The following is a 25,803-nucleotide window of genomic DNA, read 5'->3' as shown; positions in this document are numbered from 1 at the left end:
ACACACACACACACACACACACACACACACACACACACACTTGCACACACACATACACACACACACACACACACACACTCACACACACACACACAAACTGTATATATCTTGTTATGAAACTTTGAACGCCCTCCTGGCATCAGAGAATCATCCCTTTAAACCCTCCAAGTAAATTAATGAGAGAAAGCCAAGTATGTAGAGCTTCTGTGTGTGTGTGTCTGTGTCTATGTGTGTGTGTGTGTGTGTGTGTGTGAGTGGTGGGTGAATGGGTGTTTTTATTTTTATTTTGTGTGTGTTTCTTGCCCTGGAGGGATCAAATAAAATATATGAATAAGAAAAAATATCTTAAATGCGATGATTAATCATTTAGTGAACGTGTTAAGTTGAGGTTAAAGGTCACAGACTCTTCTCTTTGTCTCGCTCTAGTTTTTTGTCTACAAATGAAACGTGTTTTTGTTCTTATCCGGAGCTTTAATGAAATGCAGTGAAATGTAGAGACTGTGCCCCAAATGAAGCTAAGAAGAGCTGGACTCATCATAATGTTTCGGTGTCAGTAAGTGTTAGGGAGTGGATTTCAGCTGCAGCAACATTTTCAGAAGTGTGCTTGTTTGTGTTCTTCCCTGGAGGGAGGGCAGACTGGAGATGGTTGCAACGCTTTTTGCATTTCTTTCACTTACTCAGAGACTATTTGGACACAATTTAAAGATGATTACATGTGACATTTCATTCAACATTCACAATATTTATTTGAATGGAGGAATTCAGATGTTCAGCAAGGATATTGTTGTATTTGGGCTGAACTGTATCAAGATATTAAAGCTCCATCCAGTCTAAAGGTAGATGTCCATGTCCATTTGTGATTATAAAGCCTCAGTCCACAGAGAAATGCACACAGCCTGTATTCAGAAACTGAGCCTTAAAACCAGCCGTCAGGAACTTTGTGATGTCACAACAAAGCAGTCACCACTCTCAGCCACGCCCCAAGCCCCGCCCCCCTGGACCCACCATCCAACCTTGCAGGATTTCAGTTTTCCCTGAAATCTGCTCTATTTTTATTAGATCACTCAGAAAACAGTCAACCAATCAGAAGAGAGGCTCATATAAATATATATATATATATATATATATATATATATTTATATACACACACACACACACTCGGATTTTATTCAGAGGTTGGAATGTGCTGTTCCTCCCGACAAGAGGGAGTCTATATTTCACTTCTCATTTCAAACACCCGTGTAAAGTTGTTGAGAAGTAATTTTATGAAATATAACCTTCAGATCAGTTGCACACAGGCAGCTGAGGGAGTGTGTGAAATGCTCTCCGGCTCACTGAGCATGCTCGTGCTCGGTAGAGTTTAATTTCCCGCAGTCGTCAGGAAGAAACAACTGGTTTTAGGTCTCAGAATCCGCTGACAACGCCACATCACTGTATTGAGTCTATTTCTGTCTCTGTGACTCCTGCAGAGTCTATAATACTTTGGAAGTAGTTCCACTGTGAGCTGGGGACAGTCCTACCGCTCAGGATGTCTGCCAGTCTGCAGCTGACCTCCTTTTCAAACTCTGAGCTCTGTTTGACTCAGATTCCTGTTGAGAAATTTCACAAGTTGGTTTGTAAATAGAGATGTGAAGCAGGAGCACCGACTGATGCTGTTCAACTCAAACCAGGCGACGTTTCACCACATTTTCTCCACACATTCAAGCTGTTCAGGTTCTGTGGAGGTCGTTATAATGACCTGTTAACACCACTGTAAGTATGACTGATGAACCGAATGGGCACAAAGTCAACTTTGCTGGATATAAAGCCAAACTCTACAAATATAAAACCATCCTGAGCTTTTCTGTGACATGAAGACGTGTCCGTCATGAACACAGGGATCTTCGCAGCACCGCCACCCATCCTATTTGACATTAACACCCTTTAACACCCTGACATGTCTAAGTAGCACTTACAACAGACGTCTGGTGAACTTCTTCCCTTGATCTCCTTGCACTTATTGAACAGCAGATTGATGATATCCGTCTCCTGCTGTCTGTCACTTGTAAGGATAAAAGCAACTGCCAGATGAGTAAATGTAATGAATGTGGCATTAGGGTAAAATGTTGGCGTCTCAACTGCACCAACACAGACTGTTTGTAGTGGACAGGACAGAGTTGCAGCTGGTGTGCAGCTCGCACTGTCTCTGTCAGGTCTGCTCTACTGTCTCTAACCACAGGCGTAATCTGGCAGACTGGGCACTTTCCCACTGGGCCGACGTGCTTTTTGGGTCAATACATCCTTTTTTGTTTGTCTGACCGGCCCATAATAGTCATAGATCGGCAGTGCATTGGGCTCAGGCTGACTCAGTGACATATTTAAACACCTTCCCCCTTGGTCTCTGTGCCGGCGTAATGCAGTCATCAAACTAAAGTCAGCACAGGCCCATGAAACACATGAACCAGCAGCTGATTGGTTCTTTTTTTAAATTGACACTGGGTCGGTCTGGACCAAAATGCCCACAATGACTGTGGGAGTCCTGACATGTGGTGTTACGAGATGAATCTAATGGGTACAAGATAATAATAATAAAAAAAGTCGCACGAAAATGAAATAATTTGTTCGGTTATTTGATGTAACTGCTCACAATCAGCCTTTTGTCCCCTGCCTTAACCGACCAACCAGAGTTACCAGTGCAGCGTCACAGATTCACCAGATTCCAGCTCAGAGAAGATTTTAGCTCCGGGTCCTTTGATCAGTGCTGAAAACCAGCAGATGAGTCCGTCCTCTACTTTCTTCAGAAGCATGTGCCCCCCCCCCCCGGATCTTCATGGGTGTGACTTTTAATTTCCTGTCAGTAATCAATTCAGTCAGGTGTCACACTTTTTAAAGAGCCACCTCTTCACTGCAGGATCAAACTGCCTGTATGGATCATTTCAGGTCAGTGATTAAAGAGCATGAACTAACCCCACCCCCCCACCCCCCCCCCCCCCATCCTCCTCCCCCACAGGTGAGTTTTCATTACAGCTACCTGGGGTTCACACCCTCTGCTCTGTGTGTGTGTGGGTGCGTGTGATAGACGGCATATGTATGTGTGTGACTGTGCGTCATTTTGTGTGTGAGACAGATAAGCAGAAGTGTCCACAGTGTGTGTTTTCCTGCCAATCTGCAGTGTGTGTGTGTATGTGTGTATGTGTGTGTGTGTGAGACCCTCCCTCAGAAAAGACCAGGAGCTTATTATGCAGAGACACGAAATAGAGATTAAAGAGCAGACAACAACTGGCAGAGGGATGGAGGGAGAGAGAGGGACTGAGAGGGTTGGGTGAGACGGAGGTGTTGAGAGAGGATGGATTGTGTTAGGGTCAAGAAGACAGGTGGAGCGGGGGGGTGGATGGATAGAGGGAGGGTAGGAGAGATGGAATCACAGAAAGAGGTGTGTGGGGATGAGAGACGGGAGTATCAAAGGAGAGATGGAATAAAAGATGAAGGAGAGATATAGGCAAAAGGTAAGTAAGGAGGAGGAGACGTGGATTGATTGAAGAAGTTAACTGTGGCAGCTGCTGTTGAAAGAGACAAACTGTGTGTGTGTTAAGTGACAGAATGAAAAGTGTGTGTGAGGCAGAGATAATGAAGCAGAGAGACAAAGAAACAGGAGCGTGCTGAGCCTGTTTTAAAAACGCTGCCGTTTCTCCCCCCAACCGCCAGCTGAGAGTTTTGAAGGTTGGATGTGGGGGATGGCGAGGTGGGATGGGTGGGCTAGAGAGAGAGAGAGAGAGAGAGAGAGAGAGAGAGGAGGGGGAAAGTAAACGTGCTGCCTCTCCCCTCTCTCCCTCTCCTCTCTCTCGCCCCTCAGTGTCTCACTTCACCAGTCGCTTCGTTCATTGGATTTTTCCGTGAGCTAAAGAAGAGGGAGGTGAAGAGAAGAGAGGAAGAGGAGAGACTGAGATGAAGATGATGTGGGACTGAACCTGAGCAATTAAGTGCTGCATTGGAAGGAGAGAGAAAAATTGGAGGTAGAAGAAGAAGAAGAAGAAGAAGAAGAAGAAGAAGAAGAAGGAGAAGAGCAGACTGAGGAGGAGGGGGAGAAGGGATTTTGGAAAAGCAAGTGCTGGAAATACGAGAGAGGGAAGAGAGACGAGAAACAAGTGAGTGAAGAGTGGAGGAAAAGTTCCTAAAGAGATAAACAAAGAGACAGAGTTAGAAAAGAGGAGGTGAAGAGAGGAGAGAGGAGAAGAGCGGGAGGTCCAGGTACAGAGAGGCAGGGGACGCTTGGTCAGCCAGGATGGACAAAGTGGAGCGAGTGATGAAGATGGTGAAGAGGATGTCGCCGAGGAAGAAGAGGAGAGAGGGAGGAGGAGGAAGAGGAGGAGGACCAGGAGAGCTGGAGAGCCCGGACACCCTGTGCGACGAACTCTGCCGCTTCAGCCTCTGCATCAGTGGTGAGAGGTCGCACTGCTGCCAGTGTGTGTGTGCGTGTGTGTGTGTGCGTGTGTGTGTGTGTGTGTTGTTAGGTGCTGGTAGGCGGTACCAGTGCAGTGGATATGTGTTGTGTTGATGTGTGTTTGTGTTTGTGTGTTTACAGTCATTTTAAACTTGAGAGTTCTGTATATTCATGTGTTTTGCTGTGGTTGATGACTTTGTGTTACCGTGGTTGTTTAGCTGACAACAGTGTGTTTATGTGTGTGTTTGTGAGTGTGTATATTAATGTTGAACTCAGTGTGTCTGTCAGTGTCGGTCATATCACCCTCCCTCCCCCGCTTTGCTGATGTGTTGACTCCTCTTCAGCAGTGAGCACTTTCATCCAGGTTGTTAATACTCCTCACTGATTGGTTCATTCTGCTGCCTGTTACCTGTCACTGTGACTGTGACACTGTTACTCACACTGTAGGTCAGTGAAAGGATGATTGAGCCAGGTCGTCTGTCAGCAGGTTATTATGATTCATAGTTAGGTTTTGTTGCTAGGCGACATCTAGTGGGCGTAGAAAATCTGACAAGAGCAAAGGGAAAAGTGCGGTGACGTAACCAAGTAGTTTTTGTGCCTGAACCAACCATGCCATGGCTGTAATTATAGTAACCTTGGCGACAAAGGTAGCTAGGTGATATTTCAGGAGACACTCCTATAGGTCGAATCAGACAGCTGAAAAAAACATATACATATACATTTTTTTTTGTTCCAAATAGTCCTCCAACCTGAACAATTGTATAGGTTCCTATGACCTTAGTGCCCCTACAGTGGCAAATATACTGGATCTTGGTTGTCATGGTTACAATAATAAACACATGAATGGAACTGGACCTTTGTTGCCATGGTTTTTACAATAACAGTCATGGCTGGTCAGGTTTAGGAAGAGATGGTGATTTGGGTTAAAATAAGTTCTTCCTCAACAGCAGACGATCTTTGTTGTCATGGTTACAATAATAATAACGGACGGTCATGGATAATAGAAACAACATAAACTGCTCCTGTCACATGGGAATCGAACACCGCTCTCCTGGGTCATATTCATCCATCCACCCCAACCTCCTCCTGACGTGGACTTTGTCGCTCTATAAACTACGTCACCGCACTTTTCCCTTTGCTCCTGTCATCATTGCTACGACCACTAGATGTCGCCTAGCAACAGAACTTAACGATGGGTCATAGTAACCTGCTGACGGACGACCTGTGGGCTCTTTTTTCTTTTTTTCTCTTCAGTAAATTAAATTCAAATGTTTATGACCTGTGTGTTCCTGCCCTGTTGGTGGAGGTTCTGTGCCCAAACATATGCCCTTCTACCTGCTTCACCTCACCAAGTGCAGGCGTCAGACTGCTTTCTGTCCCGGCAGTGCTGGCCTGAAACATAATTGCTGATGCAGACATGTTGCATAATGAATTCTGGAGGAAACTGAGACTTTTTTTCTCCTGCAGGGACAGAAAAGTTGGGCTCTCAGTTTTCCTGTCACAAGGTTTTGTTGTGTGTTTGCTGCATTGCTGTTCAGTTGGCTTAATGAGTTAGCGCTAGCATTTAATTAGCTCTGTGCTGGTTAGTGTTGATGCTATAGTTTATTCGATACCTCATGTTCTTCAAAGACTTTGGGAAACATTTCACAGAGAGTTGAGTTTTTTTGTGAGATTTTGTTGTTGTTTTTTTTTTTAACTTCCTTTGATCGCACACAAACAGCTCAGTGAGAAGAATGAGAGGGTGAGTGTGTGAGATGTATACAGTAGTAAATGTACATGTGAGAGAGAGGGAAGTGTGAGCGTGCTCATCGTCCTCCCCCCTCCCATACATCCTCTCATCAAACAATCTTTCTAATCACTCAGCAGAAACTGCAGCAGCCAGACTTCAAACAGCATCAAACAACTGTCAGAGAAGCAAGCATCACACTGCAGGCGGGGAAAGGTCACTTTGAAAACAAGAGGGAACACCAGCGTATCAAGGCAAACATCCCAACATCCTCCTCTGTTCCAGCACAATAGGTGTTTTCTTTTTTTTTCCTCACATGACTTATGCCATTTGTTGGCTGCTTTCATCTGCTGCAGCTACGAGCAGCAGGGGCATAAATGTTTAGTGTGCCATGTGTCTCACACAGAGGCGTCCAGAAAACGTATTCTCTGCTCAAATATGAATGAGGTTTTATCTTCTCTGTTTTCTGGCTAATACTCAAACTGGAAATTTTGGCCCTCAAGGGGGGAACAGATTGCATTTAACTGCACTGTACCACAACTGGACTGGAACCAACCTTGGACCACCTTGTCCAGGTAGACCCAAGCACGGATTCTAGGTTCTCATGAGGTTCCTGGATCAGAGTAGTGTCAGTGTAAAAAGAAGTGATTCGTTTCCCCAGACCCTCTGCTGGGCTGTAGTGTTGGAGGTTTTTCCAGCCTGACAAATAGAACAGCTTGAAAAAGGTGAACTTTTAATACCTGGATTTTTAGCACAAGGCATTGACCAAATATCTTTAACAGTATTATTCGATCTTCTTTGTTAACTGCAGGTCTTATGGCATCTTTCCTCCCCATCTGGATGCAGTAACTGACAGGTGGTGATGGGCACAGCCCACAATGATCTGAGAGGAGAAAAGCATGAAGCAATGGGTCTGTTGTTTCTGTACAATGGATGTGCATATGTGCTTTGTTAGGTGGGGAAATACTGGATGGAGTGAAAAGCAGGAAATTAGTTACCTTGCCTTGAGACCAGGTTGAACTGTCATCAAAGCACGATTTCCTCTTGCCAAAATAGCTCTTTGCCACAAGTGAATGGCAGCAAAACTACCAACCGTTAACCTGTGCGAAATTTGAATGAGCATTGTGGATGTGAACTACAGCAAAAAATCTAATTTACCTCAGGCAAATTGCTTGAAAGCCGGGGTGTAAGGCACAGGAGCCGACGCTCTGATGTATGCACGAGAAGCAAAGTGTTCAAGGTCAGAAACATCACATTAAGACACTTCAGTGCATTCAGTGTCAACGGTTTAAAGCTGTGGAAAACTAGTTATGTGTTTTGGATGTCCATGACACAACATATGTAGATGGAGCTGATTTGGAAAAGGTGTCATAACAGTCTTAAGTAGATGGCATTTATTTTACCTTAATTCAATTCAATTCATAATTGAATTTGATTAATTCATTTCCAGACCAAGAAATACACCTGTTTGTCAAAGCAACATGTAACAACATGATAAGATCTATCTAAATGTCCATAGTTGTGTATGAAGCCATGTCTTTAGTTTGTGTGGAGACCAGGTGAAGGGTTAAAATGTAACCAGCAGATATCAGATATGGACTTAACGAGTAATTCAGGATTTATATTTAGCAGACTGTCATTCATTATGTGCTTTTTGTTGTCAGCTCATATTTTGTAGCAGAAGTTCTTCAAAGCACTGGCAGATCATCAAAAGTCTACATGTTGAATTCCTTTTGTTGAAAAGCTGTGTTCTTCTAGATTTAGATGTTAGATTGCAGAGTATCATCTGTGTCATGATCTGTGCTGGGACTGACTCAAAGTACTAAAGATATTCCCTAAAATTAAATGTAATTAAAAGACACATGTGAGTATAAACCTCTCAGATACGTTTTTTCTGGACTCTAAATTTCCCCTGAAGCTGCTGAGCCTCTGTGTTATTTCCGTGCGAGCACATTTTCATCTGAGATCTGCATCAGTCTTATAATTGTGCCTCCTGCACTGAAATGATCAGTTCTCCTGTGAAACTCCTGCTGAACTTCTGCAGCAGCCGACGGATGATGCGAACCACATGTGTGATCGCAGTGTGAAATTACCCACCAGCCACCAGCCAAATCCTGCTCCAGGAGGCAAACTGTCGCCTTTACTGGAGCAACACAGCACCTGCAGCAGATCAAAGCAGAGAGAGTAAAATATAGAAGCTTCCATGTTTGCTTGGTTCCTCTGTTGAAAGCACTAACCAGCTAAATCAGCCTGAGCCTGTTGCATTGGGTTGATTGTGGGTTGATTTTTGCCCCATTTCCCAGGTAATTTTTTGGGTATTTTTTAAAAATCTTTATTCAAAAAGCCACAGTGAGAGAGAGTGACACAGTAAAGTCAGGGAGAGAGAGAGGGGATGACCACAGGTCGGACTCAAACCGGGCCTTCATGGTACGTGCTCTACCAGGGGAGCCAGCGGTTTTGAAAGGCACTGACATACCATAAAAAAACACCTCTGTTGATTTTGAAGGGAACGATAATGTTGATTGTTCCAACCAGATGTTCCTCTAGTCAACCCATCACAGAATATTGGTAGACGCTATACTTTACAGATGTTACCTGAATGCCTCACAATCAGTAGAGGCTAGTTACAGCACACATCAAACTAGGGTTTATATTTGTTGTTGCAAAATGTGCCAGTAGGAGAGGCCCTCAGGGGCCCCTTGGGGTTCCCAAGGATTTGCGTGGTTATCCTCTCCTGACAGTGAACCACTAATGCTTTGTTTGTCGTTTCACTGCCAGTTTGTGCTCCCTCCATGTGACTGTTTGTGATTGGGAGAATGTCTCATACTTAAAGTGTTGGAACATGCGTTTGCATTTTCAGAAATAATGTTTGTTTCACAAATTGTTTGAAGGTATAAATATCTCTCAGAAACAGCAGGAACCAGCTCACAATGACACTGAGAAATTATTATTACCCATAAGACAAATTCTTTCCTGCTCAACACCCACCCTGGCAGCCAGTACCTGTCATATGGGAGTCCATTTTCATTCTAACCATCTTATCATCTGTGGAAATTAATGAACCTGGCAGGTGAAATTGGGGATGAATTTGCTATCGCTGATACCGTGGACAAGAAATTAGCTCCCTGGCTGGTTTACAACAAGTGAAGTGGCTGAAAAGCTTGTTAACAGGGAAAATAAGTGGATGCACATCAAAAGGACCACAGACAGAAAAAAAAATAATCAGCCTGTTGAAAGCTGCTCACAGAGGCTACAGAGGCTGAACGGCATCCACAAGTAGCTAAATGGCGCCATCAGCATCAAAAGCAACAGAGAAGGGGATTAAATAGAAACCTGGTCCTGATTACACTGTGCTGTAACTTTGTGATGTCACAACAAAGTCACTGCTCTCAGCCATGCCCCCAAGCCCCGCCCACCTTGATTTATCATCCAAACTTGCAGGATTTTGTTTCTCTAAATGTTGACCTGACATCTGATATATTTTTTGTTGTGATTATCTAACTAAGGTAGACAGGTTAGTCAAATCTAGAACCAACATTAATGCCACTGCAGAAAAATCAGTATTAATAGTTTCAACTTTAGTATCTGGTTCTAGGTCAAGCTAAAGTTTATACACATCCACAGTGAGAAAATTAAATCAGCCAGTTTCTCCTCAATTCTTTAGAGAGCACACTGAAAGCAGCCGGAGAGTTTCGGAAGTCAGATGAAAGTTTAGTTTTATTCTCTGCCCCCACATATTCTTGAACATCAAGGTTTTCATTTAAGAAACACTTTATATTCACTGCAGGAAGACAGACTGACACCTGATGGCTATTACTCAATTTTTAAAAACCCACCACCGCTGAGAGAAATGAAACCCTTCACATTTCTTCCTTTTAACCAGATTCAGCACAAAGACACTCAAACACCGACTTTTTCATAATGCATGAACTGCATGAATACGCAAGTGTGCATACCAGCTGGCATGGGGTGCAGCTGACATATAGACATGAAAGGAGGAAAGACAAACGGAAAATAGTGCAGTTACATATTGTTTTAAAATAGGTGGAGACTTCAGGAGAAAGCGCTGCAGTGACCAGAGTTTCAGTTTGTTTTCATATGTTTATCCTCAAACTGACACTGGTGCTTTATTGAACTTGAATCATCCTGCAGAACCACATCAATACATTAAAACACTACTGTCTTTAATAGTAGTTCTCTGTAATGAAAATAAGAAGAGAGCAAAACCTGGTCTGCAGAATGATCTGAGAGTTTCAACAATCTTTGACCTGCTACCTGCTAAAGTTTTTGTTTGTGATGTTGATGATATGAGCTTTACAGGCTCCACAAAGTCTAAAGGCAGATGTCCATGTGTTTGTGATTATAAAGCAGGTTCTACATTAATACTGTGAAAGTATCAAAGCCTCAGTCCACAGAGAAATGCACACAGCCTGTATTCAGAAACTGAGCCTTAAAACCAGCCGTCAGGACTTCTGGAACTTTGTGATGTCACAACAAAGCAGTTACCGCTCTCAGTCACGCCCAAAGCCCCGCCCACCTGAACCCACCATCCAACCTTGCAGGATTTGATTTCTCTGAGTGTTTACCTGAAATCTGCTGTATTTTTACTGGATCAGTTGTTACTAGAGCTCCAGAGAGAAGCCTGAGAGAGGAGATGTAAAACTACACTGAGATGTTTTTTGGTTCTTTAAACCACACTAATATTTTCTTAGGGATATAAACACTTCAAATAAAACACAGCAAAAGAGCACAATATGGGACCTTGTAAATTGCATTTCTTATGCAGCTAATGATAAATATCAACAGCACGTAAATAGCATGTAATGTGACATGTGAAAATGTCATGTCTGTCACTACAAACTAAAGTTGACAAGAAACATGCTTTACTGCGGCCCATATGCTGCAGCTTTAGTCTCAAACATGTTTTAGTGCCTCTATTTTTAGGGGGGGGGGGGTGTTTGCAGCTGGAGTGACCCAGTTTTGCCTCAGGGATCAACAAAGCTAATCATATCTTCTAACTTATCTTATTTTCTAAATCTGAAACTAGACTGATAGTAGTGTTATCATGTCATCTTCTCAGTGAGAAAGTAGCAGATTATGCAGCATTATAGGAGCACTCATAATCCGTGTTGACAGCAGCTGCAGACACGAACAAACTTCACATTTCTGTGAGATCAGTTATGTTTCTGTGTCCAGTATCTTCTGTTCTCAATTGACATGTCCCCTTAACATTATAACTCACGGATTATAAAGATCCTGTTTGATCTTTAATCTTTAGTAATTTCAATCACTGAAGATACATATCTACTGTAATCTACTGCCAAATTTAGCCCAACTCAACTTAATCTAATCCTACTCAAGGTTCCATATTTGACACCTTTTTAAGTGCTGATATCATGAGAAGATATATTTGTGGTTTAAAGAACCAAAAACCATTTCAGTGCCGTTTAACATCTCCTCTCTCAGGCTTCGAGGCTTTGATACTTTCACAGTATTAATATAGAACCTAGACCTGCTTTATAATCACAAACACATGGACATCTACCTTTAGATTATATCTTTAACTATTTTCCACTAATCTTAACCTACCTTAACCAAAACTAACTTTGTGTATAAACGGTTCCATCTTATACATTTTTTTGGTGAAAATATAAGAACATCTAGAAACACAAGTACAATTTCATGCCATACCAAGTATCACTGCACTGTCTGAAATGCATATGCACAACTTCAGTGTCCACACTCCCATGATTCAAGTGTGCTTCTATGGAACAATGAAATTACCAAACAGGGGTAAGTGTAAAACAACAGCTTTGTAATGGAGTCAGTGTTACAGATGCTGAACTACAGGTCTAGCAGACAGTAGGTGCTGATATCAACTCATTGACTTCTACGAAGTATATAAAGAGGCGAGCGTGGAGAGAATGAAGGTAGTGTTGAACAAATCTCGCTTCGAGTGTTGCGATGTGTGCTGTACATGTGTGCAATGCTGTAGCTCAGGAAGGGGAGATTGTGACCATCTTTCCTGCAACTTGGGTGATTAGTAGAGGCATGCAACCATGACGTGGTGATTCAGGTTAATATTATTATTGATGACTTGCTTGTAAGATCGATGTATGTGACCCAAAATCCACAGTCTGTTCACAAGTGTTTGTGAACAGACAGAAGTTCAGCTGAAGCTGGTGTGTGGCTTCAGCAGACGGATCAGACAGGGATCATCCAAAGTTGCAGTTTGTGTTGTACTGAACTCTTCCTTTGTGTTACTATCCCAGCTCAGAAAGAGGTTCTGTCTGTGGAAGCACGAGAGGGAATTTCATACAAAAAAAACAGTGGCTTTGAAAAAGACCCTCTTGATTTGTCTAACTCACTCTGCTGCAGCTGAACTCTAGAAGTCATTTTGGCTCAGAACAAGGACTGTAGAGTTTGTCCCCCTTCATTTACATTGAAAACACTTTTATTTGTTAGCACCCAGTTTGGACGAAAAGAACAATTACAGCAGCCAATAACACTCTGAATGTACTGTCGGTGCTGTTTGAGTAAGCCTATCCTTTAAATGTGTATCCTGTAACATTCCTGCGGTGGATGTTGAACCGGACTGACAGCCTCTGATACAACATGTCTTGTTGATTCGATAAATGTCACAGATGTTTTAAATTAGGAAAACCCTCCTGGTGTTCAACCCTGGGTATCAGATGTTACAGTTGCTGTGTCTGTCTGTCTGTCTGTGTGTGTGTGTGTGTGTGTTGATGAGACACATTTAGCATCTAAATATAGGTGTTAAATCCCCCTTTTCTTTTGCTCTCTCATCTCTCCACCCCCAGTCCTCTTTCCATCTCACTCCTATGGTCTCTTTCTCTCTCTCTTTAATGTCACTCTGCTTCTCCCTTTGCTCTCTCTGTCACTCTCTTTCCCTCATGTACTTTGCCCTCAATCTCTGGGTGATACCACAGTTGTGTGGGCGGATGTTTCATTCCTGCCTCTCCCTTCCTCCAGCACTAGAACCTTCTAACCTGCTGCCGCTGACTGCAGCTCTGCACGTCAGTTTTCCTGCTGCTGCTGCTTTGTCTTCATTATTAGCTTTTTTCATTGTGTGAAGCTCATTACTTGCAAAGTGTTGACTGCAAATCTTGATGGTTTAGTGAAGAAATAGTTTTATCGAAACAACATAGATTGTATAAAGGTAGATGTCCATGTGTTTGTGATTATAAAGCAGGTCTAGGTTCTACATTAATACTGTGAAAGTATCAAAGCCTCAGTCCACAGAGAAATGCACACAGCTTGTATTCAGACACTGAGCCTTAAAACCAGCCGTCAGGACTTCTGGAACTTTGTGATGTCACAACAAAGCAGTTACCACCCTCAGCCATGCCCCAAGCCCCACCCACCTGGACCCACCATCCAACCTTGCAGGACTTGATTTCTCCGAGTGTTTACCTGAAATCTGCTGTATTTTTATTGGATCACTCAGAAAACAGTCAGCCAATCAGAAGAGGGGCTCAGATCCTCTCTTCTGATTGGCTGTCTGACCTGTTGTTACTAGAGCTCCAGAGAGAAGCCTGAGAGAGGAGATATAAAACTACACTGAGATGGTTTTTGGTTCTAGAAACCATTCATCTATTTTCTTTTCTTACTTAGATAATCTACTTTCACTAGTGACCTTTGACCTGCAGTTGATGTATGGCCTAGAGGAAAATGCAATGAAAGAACAGCTCTTCTGTCTTTTTGTGTTTGTTTTTTAAGCGCACAGTTAAGCTGGGGTTTGCTTTCTGTTGTGAAAGTCATTTTTGAGCTGTCGGTAAATTTTTTATGGGCTGAAAATCAATGTGTGAAGCTGCTGAAAGTTGTGGAACTACACTGAGATGGTTTTTGGTTTTTAAAACTACAAATATATCTTCTTGTAATCATCAACACTTCAAATAAAACACAGGAAAAGTGTAAAATGTGGGACCTTTAAGTGTACATTATTTCTTTTCCTGTTTTATTGTGTGTGTGATCGCTTACTCTAACTGTCAGCAGCTTGTTGTTTTCTGCTCATATCATTTCATATGACTGGTTTAGTGCTAACCAAGCTACAGCCATTACACTGAAGCTAAAGACTGCTGCTGTTCATTTTGCTGCTGTATATTTAATTTATTGTATGGAAGCTGTGTTAACATTTACAAGATTTAGTGTTTTGCACTTTATATGCTGATTTACTATGCTTTCACTTTCACTGTGTCCCATTATATTAAAAAGATAACACTACTACTACTATTACTGCTAATGCTTCTCTAGACTATTACATTGGCCACAAATCTAAGCATTAGCCATTACAGGCCTGTTTTGTCCGTATACTGTGTCATATTGAGCTATCTGGGGCCAGGAAAATGGCCCTGTTGTTAATGCTTAGTGCTTCAGGTTTTCTGCATCTCTTCAGTCCTCCCATGTAAATAATCACTGCTGTCAAGGCAGAATGGAAATGAAAAGTCAGGATAACACTGTTATCGGCACAGCAAAACATTTTATGGTGAAGGTTGGGATGTGTGGTTGGGCAAACAAAAACTGTGCTCCGATTCAGGGGCCGCATCCATCGGAGGACGCAGTTTTGAAGGTGTGGCCCTTCATAGTCGTCATAGACAGGGAAGGCGGAACTGAAATGAGATGGTCCGACCTATAGAGGAGTATCACTCTGCGTCACCAGCTGTGCCCACCTTTAGGATTGCATTGCTAAGCGTATTATAAGTATTGATCTAGAACCTAGACCTGCTTTATAATCAAAAAACACATGGACATCTACCTTTAGACTGGATGGGACCTTAAACATGTGTCAAAAAGTTCAGATTTCTGTTCAGTGTCACTCAGGGTCTCTCCACTGTGCCAGTCACAGGTCTGTATCATCTGAATTAACAGCAGCCTATAAACTCCCTGTTTTCTATCACAGGCTGGAAACTCGTCAAAGCAAAAACTTACCTCTCATCTCCACCAGTGATCACATGTTCTCATCTCCTCCACAGTGTAGTTCATCTCACAAAATCCCACCCGGCTCTTCTGTTTACCTCTTGCACTGCATCTCTTCTTGTTGAGTGTAGCAAACAGAGCTCAGAACACATGCTGTGAGAGCATAGAAACATCACTATGTCTTGCTGTTTTCAGGGAGTCCGGAGATTATTAAAATGGTTTGTTTCAATGTGTCACATGTTGTTACCCAGCTCATCATGAAGCTGTAGTCAAACTCTTGACCCTGCACCCACCTTTCGAACCCTAAGGAAAGTTGTGTTGTACCTCCATAGAGCTTAATTTGATGAAGTCAGAATTTTATTACTTTTGATTAAGGGGCTTCGATCCAGACTTGCAGTGTCAGAATCTGTTATGTGGCATTTGGAGAATGGTGTCTCAGTCATGGTCCTCAAGAGTGGCACGAAATCTAAGTCAGCTGCAGTTAAACAACCCCAAATGACAGGATTTCTTACCAGTGCCAAGACTAATTCTGGCACATATACAGCCAGCCTCCTGCAGGAAAATGCCTGACGGGACACTCCGTCATGCAGAGAAGTGAAAAACCTCTTCAGTGTTGAGGCTGACAAATGAATCTGGTCTGAACAGCACAGGAGGTAAATTGGAGGAGAGAGTGTGTCCATCATGAGTCCATCCATCAGACAGTCCATCGCGCTCAGCCTGAGTTACAGGCTGATGTGATTGTGTGACAGATTTCTAATCTTGTGGGAGAGTAAGCTGCCAACACTCCGTCTTAAAGAACGACTTGTGAGTCTGTGTGACTTTAGCAGTTTGAGAAGTTTGACTGTGTTTTTGTTGCCAAACTTAAGTCATTGAAAATACTCACTTTTCTTCTAAAGTCAACAAGGCCTCAAACCTAATCGACCATACGGGCCACTTTTAAGTTGTCATGTTGTCATGGTAACAATATTAAATGCTGTTAAGGCTGCTGTCCCAGTTTGGTTTTGTTTGAAAAAGATTGTGGTTTACAGCAGTACTTCCTTAAAGTAGTGATCTCAAAGATCTCCCTTTCATTATCTCAGCGACACCTGTGACGATTTGTTTGAACACACATCACAAACATTAGCTGTGTGTCCTGAGTTTCATTGACCCATCAATCCATGAAAAATTTTAGTATTTTTGACTGAAGTATTGTAATGTTAGAATATGTGTGCATGTATTCTTGCCATGGATACTATACTGTACATGTAAAAAATGCAGTTAACAAAATAAAATTGGGACAGCTCAGGGATATATAGAATATCAATTATAATAACTCCAATAATTATCCATGAAACAAATCGGAGAGAAGCTCCACTGTTTGGTTGAGCAACATCAGGACTGTGCTTCTTTAATGTCACCAAACTTCACTGTAGCTGCACTCGAAACGTCTCAGTGTGATGTTATATAATCAGCTGCACCAGTAGCTGTTTTTAGCTCTGCTGAATGTTGTTCTGCTGGATCTCTCCTCTGATTAAACCCTCACCATAAACTCTTCGCCGTCTAATGGAATGGTCACTTGTCTGAATGGGTACTTGACAGGGCCGACACACACTGCGGAGGATGAACGATGACTACCGGCAGCTCGCCAGGAGAAAGAGCAGCTATCTGCTTATAACAAGTCCAGCCGGCTCAGCAGGCTCTGACAACAAAATTGGCAATTTGCTTCCACTCTCAAAAGTCTGGGTCAAAAGGTCGATTGGTGGGCAGACTCCCCCGATAACCGAGCTGTGCACCGCTCCGCAGTGACGCCTGCAAGCATTAGCATTAACAACCAAACTACGTCTGATCAATACCTGGAACCATCATCTCACCGGAAACATTTAGAGACCAGCTTTGGTGCTTTAATAACACAGTTTGGTGCTTTTAAAAGCACATTTTCTATAAAACACATTATGTGCTGTGCACAATTTGGTAGATTGAAGATGCCCCCTCTGCTTTCCTTAATAGAATCTGACCCCTCTCATTTTGTCCGCCAGCAAAATTGGCAATTTGCTTCTTGTCGGAAACATCTGACTGGAGAGGTCGATTCATTTCACCTCCTGCGCCGGAGCTGAGCTGTGTTTAGTAATGGGGGGGGGGGCTGAAAACTTTGTGATGATTGCTCACTTGAGTTTCTGTCTCAACGACAATCATTTGTTTTTGACAGCAGCGTAGTTCATGATGGAGTTGTGTTCATCATATTTAATCGTCATTGTTTTAACAAAGTGGGATTTTCATCAGTGCTTTCCACTGTTACTGTGGTGCAGTGATGTAGTCCACGTCAGGAGGAGGTTGGGGTGGATGGATGAATATGACACAGGAGAGCGGTGTTCGATTCCCATGTGACAGTAGCAGTTTATGTTGTTTCTATTATCCATGACCGTTCAACAGACTTAACCATGTTGCTGTAATTAGCCTAATTTTCTTTGTAGTTTATCGCAAAATAGATGCAATTTTTTTATTTTTATTTTACAATGGTCGACAAAGCACCAGTGTCAATGGCCTGTTTCCAGTGAGTGTTTTTATGTGAATAGATCGGATCTCCAGCTGTCTGCCTCTCAGCTTCCTGGGGTCTGATACAGCAGGTGCTACAATTTGAATGTGGAAAAAATATTTCCATTTAGATTTTTTAGCCTGAAAAACCGCCTCATGAGTGTTCAAAATTTTGTTAAAAAGTTTTTCCTATTACTAATTTTTTAGTTAGCTATTTCAAATTGTGCATTAAGCAGGTTAGTGGAAATGCACCTCCTGTAACAATGGCAGCAAAGATCGTCTGGTACTTACTTTTAACCCAAACCACGATCTTTTCCTAAACCCAACCACACCATGTTGTTTTATATATAATTATAACCATGACAACCAAGGTCCGGTACACCTGCTGATGAAGGGGCTCTGTTCCAGGAGACACTCCTCTGGGTCGTATCAAAGGGTTGGAACCAACCACCTGTATTGTTGAATAGTTCAGTGACTCTTGTGTGTTTGTGTGCATGGATGAAGAAGAGGCAATACAAACCCTTCGTCGTACTCAGGATGAAAAGTGTGATAGACCGTTTACAGGTCATCTTTCTAAAGGTTAAGACGATGCAAATCTGTATGTAGTGACAAATAAGTTGTTGTGGCCTATTAAATCTTTCTAGGTTTTTATTATATTATGGTCAACTGACTTTTAGTTGCTTAAAGATGGTAAATTTATTGTCAACAACCTGGATTGTGGACTGGACTTGATTCTGACCTTGGTCACATTAAACTCATCAGCGCTAATTTGTCGAAATCATCCCCTGCTGCAAAGAAAGTGCAGCTTTTCATCTTCTATCACAGGTTCTACCCTCACCTCAGTCTGACAGGTTCTCTCTCCACCACCTGTCAGTCATCTTGATGAGATCTCCATCCTGAGTCTGAGCTACCTGGCACCCGGAGCGATTGACAAGACAAGTCAGACAATCGCGGGATTTCAAGATGAACGTACAGGGGACTGAAGCTGCGCCACACATCTTTCTATTTAGTATTTGGATGTAAATTTGTTTTGCATTGCAACTTTTCACAAATTCCTTTACACACTGATGTTAGTCTGCACAAACAGTCCACAGACAGTGTTTAGCCTCAGCGCTGAGATGAAAAGAGACGCTGGCGAGACATGAATATTTAACAGTCGCCCTGACAGAGTGAGACAGAGCGGGAGACAGCGAAGAGGAGGACAAAAGAGCAAAGTGGAGAGAAACAGCTTTCGTCTGTCCTCTTTAACCCTCCTGTTTGTTCAATCACACACACACGCAGACACGCACAGGTTTGAGAGCAGGCACCTACACAGTCCCGCCCTATCCTGGCATATATGAGCATGAAGAAACTGTTTCCATGGCATAATGTTGAAACAGAGAGCGTATAAAGACCAGGACCAGGAGGTGGGAAGTGCTAGATTTAGGGACGTCTACTTTTTGTTTCTGTTTCAAACCGGGTGGGGAGCACAGCGCCAAAGAGGTTTTTTTTTTTTTTTTCATCGGTGGTGAGAGAAAAATAACACAATGAAAGCTCTCCTCTCTCACACTCTCTCTCTCTGTGTCTCTGTCTCTCCCTCACTGTCTCTCATTCTCCTTGATGCTATTTGGAGCAGGAAGAACATCATGTGTTCTGTTACAACCTTTACATCTGTCTCTGCTGTCATTGGCAAGAAACCTGTGCTTCCTGCCTCACTCTCGACTTCCTCATATGGGCTAAAATTCATGCTTCATTATTATTTTATATATATATATATATATATATATATATATATATATATATATATATATATATATATATATATATATATATATATATATATATATATATATATTGTCAACATGTTTGCAACTTTTGTGAAAGTTATCAAAGATATTTATGTGTTTGTTTGAAAAGTGTGAGCTAAATATGTCCAACCTTAAAGCTCCACACAGTCTAAAGGTAGATGTCCATGTGTTTGTGATTATAAAGCAGGTCTAGGTTCTATATTAATACTGTGAAAGTATCAAAGCCTCAGTCCACAGAGAAATGCACACAGCCTGTATTCAGAAACTGAGCCTTAAAACCAGCCGTCAGTACTTCTGGAACTTTGTGATGTCACAACAAAGCAGTCACTGCTCTCAGCCACGCCTCAAGCCCCACCCACCTGGACCTGCAGGATTTGTTTTTTCTGAGTGTTAATCTGAAATCTCAGATCTTCAAAAACAGTCAGCCAATAAGAAGAGAGACTCAGACCTTCATTGGCTGACTGACCTGTAATTAGAGCTCCAGAGAGAAGCCTGAGAGAAAGGAAAAACTACAATGAGAAACATATCTTCTGGTGGAGATCAACACTTCTTCTATCTGACCTTTAAGAAGAAGATAAATCCAATCTTCTTTCACTCGCAACCTTTGACCTGCAGTTCATGTGTAGCCTATATGGAGGGAATTGCAATGGAAGACCAGATCTTCTCTCTCCTTGTGTTAGTTTTCTAAGCGCACAGTTAAGCCGGGGTTAGCTTTCTGTTGTGAAAGTTATTTTTGAGCTGTGGGCAAATTTTTTATGGGCTGAAAATCAATGTGTGAAGCTGCTGAAAGTTGTGGAACAACATTATTTTGTGAAGCTCAGGCAGGTTTGAATTTGCGGAATTATTTCATCACCTAATTGGTAATGGTCACCACTGATTTTTGGCTGACATTCTGGGAGAGATGTGACATTGTCGAGGACACTGCTCATAAGAAATTTAATATTCTGTGACTTTCTTTTTCTTTGTCACGAACAGAGAAAAGAATAGAATTACTAAAAGTATGTGTATATATAAATATATAAATACACACATGTGTCTGTATATTCCTCTAAAATGAGCAAGTAAACTCTAACTGCCAGTCAGTGATCAAAGTGAGGCGATATGAATAAGTACTGCAGCATGAATTTATAATGAGTTGTCTGACTTAATACTGCCTGTTAGACATTTCAAGAACCACTCTGAATAAAACACAAAAAGGTGGGTAAATAAATCTGGGAGGTTTATTCTCACACTCATCCCTTCATGTGTCACTGTGTCTTTCTGCCCATCAATATTCCTGCAGTTTGAATGTCAACTCAATGTTTTATTTTTTCGTGTTTCTGTGCCTCTGGAAAATCACTTTGAATTGCCTTGGATCTGACTGGTTCTATACAAACATACTCACACAGTCCATCTTTGTCTCAGGGTGATGTGAGCAGAATGCCAACAGTCTGTAGAGGTTATTACAAACACATGTATCCCACAATCCAGTTTTTCTGTGTTTGGAGAATCATGTTGATATCAGTTCACAGTGTCACCATCACACAACTTTAACTGATTCATGTTCAAAATAAGCTTCTGTAAATACATCTTGATGTACAGTTTAGTGAGTGACATGGTGCTGCAGTGGTTGGCACATCTGGGGCCTTTCTTTGTGGCTTCACGTGGGTTTTCTCGGGGTCATCCAGCTTCCTCTCACCGTCTGAAAACATGCGTGAGGTTAATTGTTGGACGAGTTGCCTGAGGGTGTGAATGTGAGTGGAGTGGTTGCATGTCGAACTTGTGATCTGGTACAGCCCACACCCAGTGTCAGCTGGAATCAGACCCAGACCATCTAAAACATTTTTGCATTTTTTTATCAATAATTGCATAATTGCAATGACTAATTAATAGATTTACTTACTTTTATGAATAAATAAATCTTTGAGAATAGCTCATTTCAGTTTATTTATTCATTTAATAGGCAGCGTGCAATTTAAAATAGTCCCATTACAAAGCATCAGACTGAGTTGTTGCACAGAGTTTATAACGTTTGCTATAATCTGGAGCTATGTGTGAAACATGTGCTGAGCTCTGGATGCCCAGGCCCAACAACGCCTACGCCCAGCTGGTGCACTCGGCTCCTGGTCAGGTTGAATTCCATCATCATTTTTCATCAGCCCCTGAAGAGTCCAGTGATGGTCCCTCACCTCAAATTCACCAATACTAGTAACATTTAAAAAGTATCCCCATTATACGGATACACAACTTAAATGAATGTTGCTGTAATTCAGGTGAAATTTTCTCCAGGAGTGATCATTGTGAGAAGGACAAAAAAGAGCAAAGGCTGAGGTGAAATGTGAAGTTTAATGTAAAATAAGCAATAAATAATAAATCAGAGGATGAAATCATCTCCTGATACTGTTCTGACAAAAATTTATACTTAGTTGTGTGTCAGTGACGTCTCATGTTCAGTTTATATTTAGTTGTGTATCAAATTTAGTTTATGAAACTGCAGATTTGGAGTTTGGGGAAACGCAATTTCAGTCCTCTGTGTAATGTACTGTTGCATGGTTTGATTGACAATAAAGTTCACTTTGACTTTGAAAATCAGTCCTCTGTAAATTCAACACTTTCCTACATGTTTTCCAGTTTGTTTGTTTTTTTTTTTTTAACTCAACAGCAAATAAAGTTCAGACAGTTTTTTGGGTAAATCTACAGCTGCTCCTGTGTGGGAACAGAGGATAGAGATAAAACAACAAGAATAGATAAAACAACAAGAATACAAAGGGTAAAGGGGAGGAGAGTATAATAGTGGGCAGAAGAAGAAAAGAATATTTCCCGATAGGAAGGGGAAAGAGAAAAGAAATCCTCCGTCCTTCCATCGCTTCATTTATTTCCTCCATCATGTTGATTTGAAAGGCACAGATTGTCGCATGGATTCATTCCCCATACAAATGATGAACCCGAACGGCAAATATTATGCTGAGTTCTGAGCTGGGCGACTCACCGTCTGTGCCGTCAAATTTAGGGAAATTGCCCTCTGGCAGTTCCTCTCATGTGGAAGCCTGCTGGTACAGGCTGCGTCTCCAGTGGGACTCTCTCTTTCACAGCACCGATTTCTTCATCTGGCTGTTTTTTTTTGGTGGGGAGGACACACTGTTACACCGAGAACTGAACACGATGCTAGAAGTTGGCTATTATTTCAACTCTTTCTGTAAAATGTGGCTTTAATAGCAGGCTACAGAAGTGGCCTCCGTCACCTTAAATAGCACTGACTTTATTCTTAATCAGAATCAGAATCAGAATCAGAATCGGTTTTATTGCCAAGTATGTTTCCACATACAAGGAATTTGTGCTGGTGATTGGTGCAATTGAGGATCAGGGGGATCAGTGACAGTGGGGCTCTCTAGCCTTGTTGATAAGGCTGATAGCAGACGGGAAGAAGCTGTTTTTGTGGCGAGAGGTTTTGGTTTTAAGTCTGTCATATTAAAAAATGGAGAAGATTTCAAAACACCAGCAGTACTTTTTTTTTGCAGATTAAAGCAGTTTGCAAACCCTGGTCTCTGGTGCAGATCCGACGTTTGAGTCTATCTCACACTAACACCTGCAGCTTTGTTTGTTCTCTCTAGAAAAACTGACACATTAGTCACTTGCACAGTTTTTTTCGTACAGTTTCTACATGTTGCTGTTCAGAAATCGCTTGAACACACATCATAAGCTGTGTCCCAAATGGACTACGAAGGTAATGTCTGCGTAGCCGTCATAGATGTTGAAGGCAAAACCTGAAATGAGACAAGCTGTGTCCCAGTTCAGGGGCCGCGTCCTTCAGAGGCAGCATATGAAGACCGACAGCAGAGCAACTACGCTGTCCCTGTTTTTAAGGCTCCTTCAAATGCATCATGCTTTAAGCGGACAATGAAGGCTCCAACTGGTGGATCCTTCACACCCAAAACTATCCCAAGATTCATTGCACGTCAGTCATGAAAACAATATGGCTGCAAACAACACAGAGCCTTTTAAATGTAAATTTTGGGTTCGAGCTCAGTTCAACAGCTAATGGTAGAACTGCTTAAACTGAGGCCGTCAAACGATTCATTTTTTTCTTAATCACGATTTATTGCTGAATTTCAATAGTTAATCACGATTAATCACGTTTTATCACATGATCAAAATTCTATTATTTCGCATTTCAGAAGTGTTTTCTCTTGCTCGACAACACAGAACCGTCAGTCTGTCTGAACTAGAAGCTAACGTTAGCATGTTTGACATGTAAAATTTATTTATCAATAGACGAGCTCTGGGTAAATTATTTTTTTTATTTTCCAACTCATTCGATCTTCACAAATGACAATTCAGGTGTTGGATTTAAACACGCCCCTTTATGCAGACTGGAACCGCCCCCTTTCGCTCTCATAGATATGACTTGCCATGTAAAATCTTTGTAGGAAGTGTCTGTGGCAGCTTGACAATAAGTAAGGGTGCTTCAAAGGGTCAAAATAGTAGCAGCAAAAGATTCTAGAACGTAGCGCTGTAGAATCTTTGGTAACAACAGCAGTGACGCTGTAAAATAAAGAATCTTTGGCGGCACACGATTAATCACGATTAACACGATTAATCGCGATTAACACGATTAATCGCGATTAACACGATTAATCATGATTAACACATTAATGCTGACAGCCCCAGATAAAATCAAGGTTACATGTTATCATGGTTGCTAGGCAACACAACAGTAAGGGTTTGGCTTTTACAGTCTACGACACGAAGGGTCACACCTTCATAGATGAGGCCCCTGAATTGGGACACCCACCGACCCACTCACCCCTCTAATTCGACTCCTGGTACAGTTTTATTTTTCTGTGCGTCTACTTATAACTTGGTTCACTTGTCTCTTATGGGACACTAAGTTTTAAAATTAAGGCCATACACTGGGAATTTCCTCCATCCAGCTCTGTTTACTCTGCTTGGAGGAAAACACCTCGGACTCAGTGGGAAAGTTAAAACTGAAATTGTGTTGGTTTGACTGTGCACAGGCCGCTGAGGGAACAAGGCAGCGGCTGCTGTCTTCCTTCTGTGCCATTAAAGGCATTTGGAGTTTGGCAGATTTTTGTTGCATTGTGGGGATGAAGCAGCAGTGGGTGCTGTTGCTTTCAGTTGCGTCAGTTTAAACAGCAAAAAAAATGTTTAGGGAACAGAAGAGAAGTTAAGAGGAAGGAAGAGGATGGAGAAAGAATGGGGGTGGAGGATAGGGAGGGAGAGAAACAGGATATAAGGAGGCGGATTTAAGAACATAGAAGAAAGAATGGATGAGGAGAAGAAATGAGGAGGACAGACGCACAAGACAGGAAGTGGAGAGGATGGAGAAAGAAATGTCAGATAAATGAGTTAGAAGAGAAAAATAGGGATTGAGAGGAAAAGAGATGATGAAGAGGAGAAACTGAGGAAAGAAAGAGTGTCAGAAGAAGATGACAAACAAACACACAGGTGAAACACAGAGTGTCCGAGATAGAGGTAAAGAAGCAACAGGAAGAAAGAATTGATTGAAAGAGAGGAAGATAATGGACAAAGAGAGAGAAATCAATTTACTGTCTCGAGGAGGAAGAAGGAAGACGTTTGACTTCAATGGGACTTGAGGGGATTGTCTGACGCTCGTGTAAAGGATTTGATTCATTTGTCTGTCTGTCTGTCTGTCTGTGTCAGTTATAGTGATGTGTTGATGCTGTTTTCATGTTCATATTTGCACTTTAGCTCACTAATATTTGCCTGTCTGCGTGTCCGTGATCTCGTCACGCCGTCTAAATGTTTGTGCATCAGTGTAACTCACACGTGAGATGTTCAGTGTTTGTCCGTCTCTGCTGTGGTTTGTTCTGCCTGTGTGATTCAGTCCTGCAGCTTCGCCCTGAGGCCAACTCTTTCACTCTTTTTACTGAGAACTTAAAATATCTTTGTGAAACATTTATATGTAACTGCTGCATCTGCTGCGAATGTTGCACATTCTAATGCTGTATGTTACAATAATAACTTCAGCTGTGCCTTTATTTTTTGTCTTCCAAAGTTTCAGTGGAGCTACGTTCTTTTTGGCATGAAGATACCATAGTCAAACTTTTTACATGCACAATCAAGAACAAAGTCAGCTTCTACTAAAGTAACTGCTATCTTTTGTGAAAGGAAAAAAGAAAGAAAACAAAATATGTGCATGTTACCTGTGTTTGTGGAAGGGGTCACAGGGGTTGCAGTAGATCAAACAAGAAAGACTGATCAGCTCAAAATTAGGCTTGGGCCAACAGTATTGAATATCGCTTTATTTACCGTCATATGCAATATTTTTTCCTAATATTGAAAAAAAAGAGCCATACAGTTTTTCACAGTAAAATGTAAGACTAAAAATATATTTTGTGATATTTGAGCTGGACTGTATCATGATATCTCAGATTCAAATATCTCCCAGGCTTCCTTAAAAC

The 25,803-nt window shown here is 41.9% G+C and overlaps 1 protein-coding gene across 1 annotated transcript in view; it reads left to right on the top strand.

The window, feature by feature from the left end:
- The first annotated feature begins 3,870 nt into the window (after positions 1 to 3,870).
- The window catches only part of LOC139630742 (glutamate receptor-interacting protein 2-like), a 160,150-nt gene continuing 138,217 nt past the window's right edge, over positions 3,871 to 25,803 (top strand). Inside the window, exon 1 of the mRNA XM_071494425.1 lies at positions 3,871 to 4,418. Coding sequence (XP_071350526.1) covers positions 4,262 to 4,418 — 157 coding nt within the window. The 5' untranslated portion in view covers positions 3,871 to 4,261. The remainder of the gene's footprint in view (positions 4,419 to 25,803) is intronic.

This window comes from Trachinotus anak, unplaced genomic scaffold, assembly GCF_046630095.1.
Source record: "Trachinotus anak isolate AG129_WGS33_773 ecotype Australia unplaced genomic scaffold, CSIRO_AGI_Tana_v1 ptg000013l, whole genome shotgun sequence".
Lineage (NCBI taxonomy): Eukaryota > Metazoa > Chordata > Actinopteri > Carangiformes > Carangidae > Trachinotus > Trachinotus anak.
The sequence above is the reverse complement of the archived record's forward strand: the minus strand, read 5'-3'. Positions and strand labels throughout refer to the sequence as shown.